This window comes from Cladophialophora bantiana (genome assembly GCF_000835475.1).
Source record: "Cladophialophora bantiana CBS 173.52 unplaced genomic scaffold supercont1.9, whole genome shotgun sequence".
NCBI lineage: Eukaryota > Fungi > Ascomycota > Eurotiomycetes > Chaetothyriales > Herpotrichiellaceae > Cladophialophora > Cladophialophora bantiana.
Genome location: NW_015971583.1, coordinates 1,629,302 through 1,641,642, shown reverse-complemented (window position 1 = coordinate 1,641,642; position 12,341 = coordinate 1,629,302). Strand labels below are relative to the sequence as shown.

At 51.7% G+C, this 12,341-nt stretch overlaps 3 protein-coding genes across 3 annotated transcripts; all 3 read left to right on the top strand.

The window, feature by feature from the left end:
- Positions 1-3,899: 3,899 nt before the first annotated feature.
- Z519_06911 (uncharacterized protein) lies at positions 3,900-8,150 on the top strand (the record flags this gene model as incomplete). The annotated part of the gene is made up of 1 exon (XM_016764648.1): positions 3,900-8,150. One exon carries the CDS (start codon positions 3,900-3,902, stop codon positions 8,148-8,150), a length of 4,251 nt encoding a protein of 1,416 aa, XP_016619730.1.
- Positions 8,151-8,838: 688 nt separating this feature from the next.
- On the top strand, positions 8,839-9,189 carry Z519_06910 (uncharacterized protein; the record flags this gene model as incomplete). The annotated part of the gene is made up of 1 exon (XM_016764647.1): positions 8,839-9,189. The coding sequence occupies one exon, from the start codon at positions 8,839-8,841 to the stop codon at positions 9,187-9,189; it is 351 nt and encodes a 116-aa protein (XP_016619729.1).
- Positions 9,190-9,956: 767 nt separating this feature from the next.
- Z519_06909 (uncharacterized protein) lies at positions 9,957-11,456 on the top strand (the record flags this gene model as incomplete). The annotated part of the gene is made up of 2 exons (XM_016764646.1): positions 9,957-10,980; positions 11,038-11,456. 2 exons carry the CDS (start codon positions 9,957-9,959, stop codon positions 11,454-11,456), a joined length of 1,443 nt encoding a protein of 480 aa, XP_016619728.1.
- Between the last annotated feature and the right edge of the window lie 885 nt (positions 11,457-12,341).

Here is a 12,341-nt window from a genome sequence, read left to right as displayed (position 1 = left end):
GCAGACCAGATCGCAACCTCGCTGGAATTTTGGTCTTCTAGGTCTTCTACCCGACAGAATCTAACATGTAAAGGGCTTCAGCTGACGCTCAAGGATCCTATTCGGTAATTGTTAACTGGCCGTGATATATATCCGATATGAGCCACATAGACCGCCCGAGGCGCCCCCTGTTTCTGTCACGGAACCAGAGGGTTATTGTTGAACGAAAGGTTGAGTTGTGGACCTGTCTGGTTGATTGTGTTCTGTCCCCCTGGCTATTCAGAGAGACTCTGCCTGTTTATATATAGGGTTGGCCTGTAACCACAAGAGCATTCCTGAAACCTCCTATTCCGTTGCCATCCTGTCACAGATCTGCAGGAACAACGAGGTTGAGGCAGTTTGCGCAGTTGGTGAAGCGTCTAGCGTCTCAGATGGTTTGCCCCAATGGTGCTCTCGCGACCCTGTCAACAGCTATTGCACTGCTTCAGTGCCTTGACTTTCAGAAATCCCTGATTCTGATTTGCCTCGCCGCCTAACCTCCTAGCCAAAAACATGGGTTCTTTGTGTTCAACCTTGCCATCGAACTTTCCCCCCCTTCATAACACTCACAACCCCCAAAGGAACCTGTGCCGCATCCACTATCTGGATGCTTCCATACTTTTCGACGATCTGAGTGCCGTACACTGCAAGCATCCATTTCCAATACGGATCCATCGAAGAAAATAATTTGACAATGCCCCAAGACGACGGTTTCTGACCACGTGTTGGAGTGGGTAGCTTGTCCAGCCATGCAGTGATTTGATTGGTTGCATGGACATGAAACTCAGTAGGGATCTCGAGCAGGCGGAGATAAGCATTGTACAGGTTGACGGATCGCTCCTCGCGGTATCTCATGTATTCGTCTTTCGACATAAAACTGTCGCCAAAGGTAGGCAGTGCCGACGAGAACGACTTCCTTCTCCCGTAGGCTTTCATATCCGAGTCGAACTGGGACTTCGCGGTGAGGTACGAACTCTCCTCGGCGTCGAGACATCTTAACAGAACATTCTGGGGTGTTCGACGCATCGTTTCTCGCATGCAGTAGAGCGGTACAAGTGGATTGCGCAGCTCGAGACCTCCCATCTGAACCGGCCAATACCAGACTCCGTCCGGAATATCCTTCACACCGAACCTCTCCTGCGCCATTTTCGAGAGGTAGTCGGTGACCGAGCCGTTTTGGAAGAGTGATTGCTGGATTTTTGCAAACGTATCGATCATGTTGTCCAGATGATCACGGCCAAATGCGTACGATGGCTTCCCGAAGTTGTTGCTGAAGAACCGAGCTAGATATGCATTATAGGCTTGAATGTACGAGAATATCGACGTGCAATGGGACAATTGCAGCTGAAGTTCTTTTATGTGCTCGTCGACCATGTCCTGATCTATCACAAATCGGACGCTGCTGGCATCTAGACGCAGAAAGCCCCAACGTACATCACCTTTTGGCAAGTGAGGCTCATTGGATGATGCACTTCTGCGGTCGGCTCCTGGGTAAAAGTCGAGCATTTGAGCATCTGCAGGTCGCGAAACGATGCCCACGTCGAACACGACACTGCCAGTCTTCTCTTTGTTGAACTCGATGCCCATTACGGAGGCGAAGTTGCTCATTGCTTTCCACGCGTGAATGCACAGATCCTCGGTTCCCCAGAACCAAAAGTCGTCATGAAGGCGGTAGAGATAGGCTTGCGTAGCATTGTTCACAGCAAAATCCATAACGAACAGAATGACCTCGCCAAAGACATCACTGAGCGCATGCGACATTGGGACGCCTCGTTGACGAACGTGATGTTCGCCGTTTGGACCATCCTGTACGAATCGCATTGGTGCCTGCAGGAACTTCCTAAAAAAGTCCAGCCAGGCCGAATCAATCCCGAAGAATTTCAAAACAGCAAAGATGGTGTCGTGAGGGAGGGAGGGTCCAAACCATTGAAAGTCTGAGCGAATTACAGCATGCGAAACTCCTGGACGAACGTGTTGTGAAACAAGAGCCTCAGTGATGAGCAAATGTAGAAGACCCTGCTTCGTTTCGACTGAACTCTTTCTGGCCGGTGTCAAGTCCTCGTCACTGTCATACCCTCGGGTGCCCTCAGCCTCCGTGGTTGGCAGCTGAGACATGAAATAATCTTTTCCGTACTGCTCCTTTCGTTGTGTCTCTATGGTACACCTTGGAGCTGATTCCTCACCCAGGAAGTACCTCCGTCGGTCCCGGTCATTTTTGGGAATGTTTCCTCCCGCAGTCCGCCAGGCAGCGGAGTGGAAGAAACACGTGAGACAGGATTTGAAGTGGACGGCCCATTTCATACCGATGGCATGAAGCAGAAGCGCATCGAGGATGTCCTCAGCCATGAAGACTCGATATTTTCCGTTCAGTTGCCGGCGCTGTTCGACAGGGATGGCACCGTTGATGGTGGTCCACTTCCACGTATCAAGAGAGGTAAATCTCATGTTCAGAACATCGGCGACTTCTTGAAGAACTGCGGGATTGTTCTGAAAAGACTTCAGAATGCCAGCCTTCTCGTCTGATAAGAGATCAGTCCTGAGGAGGCCGGCAATTGTGATCTTGAGATCGTGTGCACTGAAAAGTTCTGCTGTGGAGCGAAGAGTGTTGCAGAAAGCCCTTGTTGACGTCTCAATGTTCTCAAAATTCTGTGATGTTGTCTTATCTGACTTGAACAGTTGGTTAAGGTAGCGCTCAATTCCTGCTCTGTCAATTTCAGAGTTTGAGAAGACGATAGATTCCCACTGTGCTCGCTGTTCGTGCATTTCCTTTCGACCGACGCTTTCGAATGACAAGTCCTCCATTTGGCCGTGTTCAGACTGACGTGGTTTGGGGTTTTGCGAGCTTGAGAGCCATTCGGTTACAAGTTCAGAGAAGAACTGTGCATGTTCATGTTGAACGCTTTTGAGGCTAAGATGCTCCAGTAACTCATCATGAATCTGGTGTACGATCTCAGAGGCGAATGCAGGGTCTTTGACCGCTTGGCGGAGGAATAGCTGCTGGTTTCGACGAGTCCGTGCAAGGTCAGAAGCAGAACCAGAAGTGGCATCGGACTCGGAATCGGAACCGGACGAGTCGTCATTGACTACATGAATCCCGGCTTGACGACAAGAACTGATCAATAGCTTGCGCGTGCGTTCGAGGTTATCCTTCAATGGCTTCGCGTCACGGATGATCTCTTTCTTGGAGACCTCGTACTGGTCGCGTTGTTTTCTCACTTCCTGGATTTTTGTTGCGGTGACGGACAGGAGCGTCTCCGGAAGCGCGGAGCACGCCATGGCATTGCCCAGTTGCGATGAGGTTCAAAAACTGTGAGCTGGGAAGAGTTGAAGCAGGAGATCGATTGAAAGTCAATGGGAGAATCGACCGTACGGATAGAAGAGCTTGTGCAGGGGAACTGTTTGTGGCGGTCACTGCCTGCGAAAGCACGAGGAGGAAGAGTACTTTATACCATTCAACGCAGGCGAGAAACTATGGCAGTGGCTCACAACTCACATTAAGTTTGAGATCTCTAATGGACATGACTGTTCTATCACTCTGGTAGCAATGTGGCCTCAATGTGGCCTACAACGAAGTGGAGTTTTTTGAAGCAGCCTTGCCATAGAAGGCTGCGAGGCTGAGTCCTAGGTGGTTTGGGGTGCGAAATGGCTCGTAACTACCGGCGATCATTTATCTCAAAAGCGCAGTATCGTAATTCCTCGAGCCTCCGTGTACATTGTACTGGTATTCGGTACTCCATGCCTATCTGAGGTCATCCATCCTTGTAGGCCAGAGTATGCTTTCATCAACCCAGCGCAGAGCAGGATCGCCTCGCTAGACGCTCTGCCACAATGAGTCCGCCAAGCTGTTCCAATCCTGAACAGTCCATTCCCTTTCCCCTACCATGGACGCACCAGAGGCACATCCGCCTCCCAACTCTAAGGTGATTATTCAATGTATCGATCCAAGCGGCCTATTTGACCGTCTCGAGCCACGACTCTCGGCCAGAAGCCCCTTACGGAACTTGCACTGGAAAGCCCCGAACCGACCCCTTCGATCGATCTCGAACCTGAACATTTCTTTGACGCGCGAAGAACAATCTGCTGGAGCACAATCCAATGTCCGGAGGCATCAGATACCTGGTCTGCGCGAGACACCTTATGTCAAACTATATCTGCTACGATGCGATGACAAGGAAACGTACAAAGAGAAGGTCAGGAAAGAGCTCCGCCAGTGGGTAAAGACACAAACGCCTTCAAGTGATGGTAAATCGACAAGTAGGAGCCAAGAGGATCATGATGCCTCAGAATGGCTGATTGTCCATGTCATACTTCCAAACACCCCTGCAGCCAGCCAACCGAAATCCTCAAAGCACATCTCGCTAGAAGCCTCGGAGAGCACCGACAGTGTCAACAGCAAATCGAAATGGTCTGGCAAAAGCCCATCCACTGTCTTTGACAAGCTGAGGGCCGATTTTAGCAGTTCCAAGTCATCCATCGCCCGTGTCGCCCAGGTGCGACTTCTTGAACCCGGAGACAAATCCTCGGCATTGACATCTGCTGAGCTGGAAGAGCAGTGGCAAGATTTAGTGGACAGTCTGAAAACATGCATCCTGCGTTCGTTCGATGCTCGTGTCGCTCAATACGAATTGGACATCCGAGAAAGAGACAGCCAACGTAGTCTGCCTGGCTGGAATTTCTGCACGTTCCTCGTCCTCAAAGAAGGTCTCGCCAAAGGCTTTGAAAATCTGGGCCTGCTAGAGGACGCCCTCGCTGTGTATGACGAGCTCTCCCTAGGCCTCGACGCGCTGGTCAAAGAACAGGCCCAGAAAACTGATCATGATGAAAGCGGAGCGTTGTTGACTTTCTCTAAAGAATCCAAGGATCTCCTGAGGGCAGCACTGGACTCGGAGTCGCAGCGCCCCTCATATATTGATGCGAGCTCGCCCCTTGACCTGAATCACATTCTCGCAGCAGATCGCGATGACTTTCCGTTTGATGTTGAAAGAAAGAACTACCGCAACCTCATTCTGTCGAACGAAGTATCAGCCTTGGATCTCCGCATCTATCTCTTCACCCGGGAAATGGAGATCCTGACTAGGCGGGCGCGGTCGGTTCCAGGAAAGTCCTCTCAATCAGGCAGGGCGGATGCCGATCTCGACATTTTCGCGGATTTGACTGAACGAGCCATGCAGTTCATCAGCCTCGCCGGCCGTACTCTTCGATTTGAGCTTTATGATGCCTGGGGTGGACACGAAGGGTTGAGTGAAGAGGAATTGCACACGCAACGAACAGTTACAAATAATATTGTCTGCACCTGGCAGTGGCGAGCAGCTATGCAAATATTCGCCCAAACCTTACCAGCCTTGGACATTAATGTTGATTACAGCAACAAGGATCTGTCACTGGATGCCGTTGAGCTGCCTTCCGACCCCGGTGCAACTGTTACTGACCAACTACATGGACCCGCTGAGAGCTACCAACGTATATCCCTTGGACCTTCTCTGCGGTCCTCCTCGCGCGAACGCTCTCAGGAACGAAGCAAGAGACACCTACCCATGCCCAATGGAACCATTTCGCGTCAATCGCAGCCGACGCGACCAGGAGTCGCGCGACTGGCCTTGTGGGTGTCAAAGCTTGTACTCATGGCAAGACACTTCATTGAAAATCTAGAGGCTACGAAGCCGTGGGTCCTTAATATGAAACAATCTGCTCTGGAGTTGAACAGCAACCGGATGGAGCCTATCCCTACGAACGGCGAGGCCAACCACGACTCTGCAGAAACGGACGAACACCAAACCACCACCAACACCGAGCTTCTCCTAGGCTTGGGGTCTGCCACATTGAAAGCGGCAGCGACTTCGATGTCAAGTTTTGTTACGCTTTACGCCATGTTGTCCGTCCTTGCGTTTCGGATTGTATCCTCTACAAAGAATCGATCCACATCCCAGCAGATATTGGCAGACCTTGTCGAAATGGAATATTCTCAAGGCAACTGGTCTATTGCCGCACGCTACCTTGAAAATATTCTTGGTCCTCTTCCGCTTGCCTCGTATCGTCTCTCCGAAGAGCATCTCCTCCGCATCTATGCTGAATGTCTGAAAAGTCTTGCACGGCCTAGCGAATATGCCAGGTGTCTTATTTCTTGTCTACATCAGACCAGGAAGGCCACAGGTGTCCCTTCCTCAAGATTCCGCTCCGAAGCGAACCAATATTACATGGATCAGCTTTTCCAGGTGGTACAGAAAATTCCAGCCACAACCCTTCCTGCGGCATTACTATTTCGTATTTCCGCTGTTTCCGGGAACATTTCTCCTCTGGACATGAAGGATGGGTTTACTGTCTCAATCAATATAAGTAGTATCTCTGGCACTTCCACTCCACCGATCGACAATATCAAACTACGGCTAATTGCTAAAGATGGTATTGAGCCGCGGTCCATATTGCTCTTCCTTTCCCAAAAGGTAGTCATTGATTCCGAGGACAAGACCATAACCCTAGAGACTCCCGTGACGGCTCATGGCTGGTACATACCAGATGTGGTCGAAGTCTGCATTGGCAACTTAAGACTCATACATCACTTCAAATCAGGTCTAGACGATGAAGATGCTCGATCCGACGACTCCCTTAGCCCTCGAGCAGATGTGGTGCCGCTTCTTTTATACCCCAGCTACCGATCTTTTGGAATCAAGATGTACCCTTTCCCTGTCATTCATTTGGCCCAGGTTCGGCGGCTGCTACTGCAGGTCAGGCCCGGCCAGAATAATGTCAAGCAGGCCAAACTCCGTTTGAGGACAGCGACAGCTGGGCTGAGGCTCAACATCCACGACTCCAAATCGGTAGGCAATAGACACGAGTCGAGTCAAATGCGGACGACGCGAGAAGGTGACGCTCTGGTGATGGTCATGAACAACTTGGCCCCTCTGTCGGTCACGGAAATCGAGATCCCGTACACCATGGAGACGTCTTCTGAGCCAGCCATAACGCTGCGAATTGAGGCTAGTTACGAGACCGATCAAGGAATATTCACCTTTTACGATACAGCCTTTGTTAAGGTGATCTTGCCTGTCACTGTCAATGTACAGGACATATTTCGTAAGGATTGCATGTACTCCAGATTCACCATCATTCCCTCAACCATGGTGCCCCTTCGTCTCATTGGCTGCAGTCTGGAGAAGAATGACTCCCAGGACATGGTTGCAGGAGGAAGCTTCGATGAGCCATTCGTGGTGTTTCCGAAGCAACCTGCCAACTGGACAGTCCGGCTTGTTCCAATGGACCAAGACACTGCCAATGCCACTAACCGATTAACGCTTGTGGTTGACTTCCAGTCTCTGGACGGTGTGATGTTGGCCATCCTTGAGGCACACTTTACCAAGGAGATTGCAAATTCCAAGCACGCTTTTGCCGCCCGGCTTCTGACATCGCATTTGCTGGAACGTGTTCGTACTACTTGGACAGAGCAAGATGTAGAAGTTGCAGGCTTAACACAAGAATTCGAGATGTGGAAGATGGAGGATATGGACTGGCCATCAGTCTTGTGTGCCTTTGATCGGAAAAGAAGAGCTGAGGTTGAAGATTGGCTTCGAGATTGGCATTCTCGGACGCCACCGATCAAGTTCTCGTCTTCGAAAGTCCCTCAACGGCAACTCAGATTGTTTGTCGACATACCTCCGCGGCCAGTACTTGTTTCTGCATTTTTGGATGCCCAATGGTCAACCCCGACACACCCGACTGCAACAATTGGCCAGCCAATACTGGCTGGAATCGTCATGAGACTCGAAGGCAAAGTAGAGGGGGAATTCGAAGGATCATTCGAGATCGCTGCTCCTCCAGACTCGTGGTTGATTGGGGGAAAGCGCAAAGGCAATGTGCACCTGGGTTCAGAGTCCGTCCGTATGCCCGTTATCCTATTTCCGCAACATCTCGGACACTTACTCATTCCAACAATCGGTATGAAATGTCGCAGACGGGTCAGGAGTAGCAGCAAGGATGAGTGGATCGATGTCATGACTGATGTCCAGAATCCTGCCTATGGTCGGAGCATTCTCATTACCCCAGATTTGCGGGGCACCACCGTGGAGGTGTTTGGAGCGATAGCGGATGAGGGCACTGGCAGAATGGTCGCGAGTGAGAGCCGTGGAGGAGTGGGTTGAGCTCCAACTGGGAATTACGGCATGCTCTTCACCGCCATGACCACGCTGGGCGATGGCATAGAACAAAGTGAGAATTAATTTTGAGCCGCAGCTTGGAATGTCCTTACTACTGTGCTGTGACACCAAGCGCCAGGAACGGCCTCGCTTTGGGCCATTCCAGAAACCTTGACTACAGCTACTCGGTCCAGTCGCTGGCTCCGTGCTCGGCACGAACCGATGGCCACCTACAAGTACAAACAGATTTGGTGGATTGGCAGGGTGGAGTGACGACATTCCGCGAAGTCAGAGCCACCACAAAGCATGCAGCCAAGTCGTCCAAGGTTAGCGTCAGGTCTCAGCTCCCCAACAAAATCATTTTCGTGGGAATTCCGATTTCACCCTGCATACCACAAACCAGGAGCATCCATGCCTCCCGTGACTCTGAGACTGACTTCCGACTGAAATCTCAGTAGACAAGCCAGGGCTCAGCTGGTTGTCTGATCAGCTGGTCATGCTTCAGCCTTCCCCATTCGACCGAGGCACGAGCTCTGGGAGCGACATATCGAGTTTCATCTGCATGTGAATTTTCAAAGACGATATTTCCGGGCGAGGGTCAATTGCACATGCTAAATGACCAGAATCGATTGGCAATGGTGCCCTCTACCCAGTCAGCAATAAACGGCACGGAATCCAGCATGTGCGCAAGGCAATGACCATCAGCGGGTCAGTCGAACGCGCCCAACCACCAACTGGCGCACAACATCCTGGCGAATATGTCAGCGCCCTTTTGATTGACGAGTCCAAGCCGCCGCGAGTCTGGCAAGACTGGAGTCTCGAGGAGTCGGGCAAGGCCGAGATCAAAGAAAGATCGGTCAACGAAAAAGGCAAACCGTCCATCCAAAGCCACGGTGGGATGATGGAGAGCACCAGCGCCCAAGGAGGGTATCCTGCTCCACGTTCACCGGAAAAATGTGCCAGCCAGGCAGTCCCACATGAGGGTGACAGACCGACTCCAGGTGTGTCGCCGTCCGAACAAACTCACTGTGGGAATACAAAGTAGCAGTACTTGTTAGACCAACTGTCCCCAACCTCAAACTGATAGAGCGCCTTTTAGTGACCACAGCCTAATCCAATTACCTAGCCTTGGTTAATCACCTTACACAAAGTACTGCACACAATGATAGGTGCCAGTCACCCCGTGCCTTGCCTTTTTTTAAAAAACAAGTTTTGCTTTTTAGGTGTACTCAGTTCTGCCCCTGCCTTTCGCCAATAAAGAACAGACTCGATCGCCTCTTCAACGGTACCTAGCTGTAGGCGATCCTCGGGGTCCAGATGAAAGGCCCTGCAATCGTCTCTCACCGCCCAGGCACAACCGAGAGGCTAAATGGCCGCCTTTCGATGCTAGTCCCCTGGACTGCCCCTGTCGCACTAGCCCTAGGGGACTTTGTTGAGATTCATGGATCATGCGAATTTTTCCCCTTGCCCAAAAAAAATGAATTGCCAGCTGCCCACATTCTCTCCACTGCCCTGCGCCTGCACGATTTCTACGATAGGAAAGCTCTGCTCATTCGCTGCCAGTGCTCCGTACACTCCTTTGCCCCAAAGAATACGACCCATTGAGCCTTAATATTATTATTTTCCTTTCAAGCTCAGAAGCTCCATTTAACCCTGCCTTGTCGCCGCAGCCTTCACCTTCTGCTTCGCTCAGGCCCGACCTGTCCCAGGCTCTTCCCTTCTGTCCTGTCGTGCGCACAGTCCCTCGTCTCAGCTCCAGATTGAATATTCACCTCGTGCCCCTCTATTACAGAGTCCCTTATCAGATAGACCATGACTTCCACTTCGCTGCCCGCTGAAGCAGTCCTGCGTCGTCTGGCGACCGCCAACTCCACTCCGACCTCCTCTGCGAACATCTCCCCTCTCGATAGTCCGAGATCCTCCCCTTCCTCGACCTCCTTGTCCTCTCTCGCCTCGGAAGATGCTCTTGCTGAGCCTCCCACACACAAAGCTGGGAAAAGGCAGTTGTTTGATACCTACGGCAACCCCTTCGATGTCCCGGACTTCACCATCGGCGATATCCACAAAGCCATCCCCAAGCATTGCTTCAGAAGATCTGGCGCCACTGGGCTGTACTATGTTGCTCGAGACATTACCTCCCTCGCCGTCACCTTCTATCTCTTCAACCGCTTTTTGACTCCCGAGAATGTCCCATTCACTCCGTTAAGAGCTGGGTTGTGGTTCGTGTACACTGTTGTACAGGGTCTCTTCGGTACCGGCCTGTGGGTGCTGGCTCACGAGTGCGGACATCAGTCATTCTCGCCCAGTAAGGTACTGAACGACACAGTCGGCTTCATCTGTCATAGTGCGCTTCTGGTGCCTTACTTTTCCTGGAAGATCTCTCATGGAAAGCATCACAAGGCCACCGGTCACATGGAGCGAGACATGGTCTTTGTCCCCGCGACCAAGGAGCAATACTTCACCCGACGAGGGTGGCTGCTACATCAGCTAGACGAGCTTACCGAAGAAACCCCTATTGCAACTGCGTACCACTTGGTCAGCCAACAACTCTTCGGATGGCCGATGTACTTGTTTACCAATGTCACCGGCCACAACAAACATGAAACTCAACGTGAGGGCCGCGGGGTGGGCAAGCACAACGGGTTTGGAGGTGGAGTCAACCATTTTGACCCCGCCAGCCCGTTGTATGAGGCGAAGGATGCCAAGCTGATTTTCCTCAGCGATCTTGGACTTCTTGCGGTGGGAAGCATCCTTTTCTGGATCAGCAAAACTTATGGTCTGTCCAATCTGGCTGTCTGGTATATTGCTCCGTACTTGTGGGTCAATCATTGGTTAGGTGAGTCATACGGAGCTGAAATGGTGTGCCCCAACGTCTTTGCTTACAGGTAAACAGTGGCAATCACTTTCCTGCAGCACACGGATCCATCTCTTCCCCATTACACTCCCCAGATGTGGACCTATACCCGTGGAGCCGCAGCCACAATCGATCGTGAGTTCGGATTCATCGGGCGCCAGCTGTTCCACGGAATCATCGAGACACATGTTCTTCATCATTATGTCAGCACCATTCCATTTTACCACGCCGACGAGGCCAGCGAAGCCATCAAGAAGGTGATGGGCCGTCACTATCGAAGTGATACCGAAGGGGGCGCCCTGGGATTTTTGAAAAGCTTGTGGAAGTCGATGCGATGGTGTAACTGGGTTGAACCCATGGAGGGGGCCACTGGGGATGACGCGGGCGTGCTGTTCTTCCGCAACCGGAACGGATTGGGAATGTCTCCTGTCAAGACACCAAAAGCTGCTGCATCGTGAGTCTCGCAGGCTTTTGAGCATTTTGATGAGCACTTTTACTGGCACGCTTCGTCTGGCTTGCATGAAACACCGGAGTTGGACCTAACGGATCCGGCAAATGAAATGATAAAGACTCTTAGACATAGACATAACGGACACCATCAGATCGAAAGATGGGACTTGGGGAGACGAACAAGAAACCCGTCGGTGGCGTGTCAACAGCTGTGGTTCCTTGAATTGCTAACCCTGTCGGATATTGGGTCCGTCAAGCGGGTAAGCTTGGCCCTCCTGGGATCTAGCAAGGCGTGGTACGGTGTGCATGGCGGAGAAACATCAGACATCGGCGCTGCCTAATATAAGTTGCACCTCACGGATGTTAATCTCGCAAAGCACTTTGTGCACCGTACTCCGTACTATACGGCCGAATGGGACGTACTCTGCGCAATATTAGTAAGGGGGGAAGAGTATGTTGCGTATCTGGACAATGCAGAAGCGCAGGAATATGAACAGCGGCTCGAGCGCTATCCCGAGTTAAGTCAGCCCCGCGTCCCCACCGCCGCCGTGTCCATTCCTCCCGCCATCAGGAGCCTGTTAAAATTGTGTCCTCTTACGGCCTTAAATGCGCCTTCAGAAGACACGGTCAATAGTCAACCCGTTGCTTGCTTCAGCCTGCGGAGGTGTTGCTATCCACGCCGACCTCCTACACAGCAAGATTGAGGCTGTGTTGCTCGACCCAACCTCTGTACAGAGGCCATCTTTCCAGGAACTGGCTCTTGCCCGCTGACAGCTCCGCCGCTCGAACTGATACCCCGGCTCGCGTGCGTTAGCCACTCGCCCACGAGCAGCCTCGCTGATTTCACGACTTGTTTCGTGCGAGTATACATTGTACATTATGCGATCAGCACG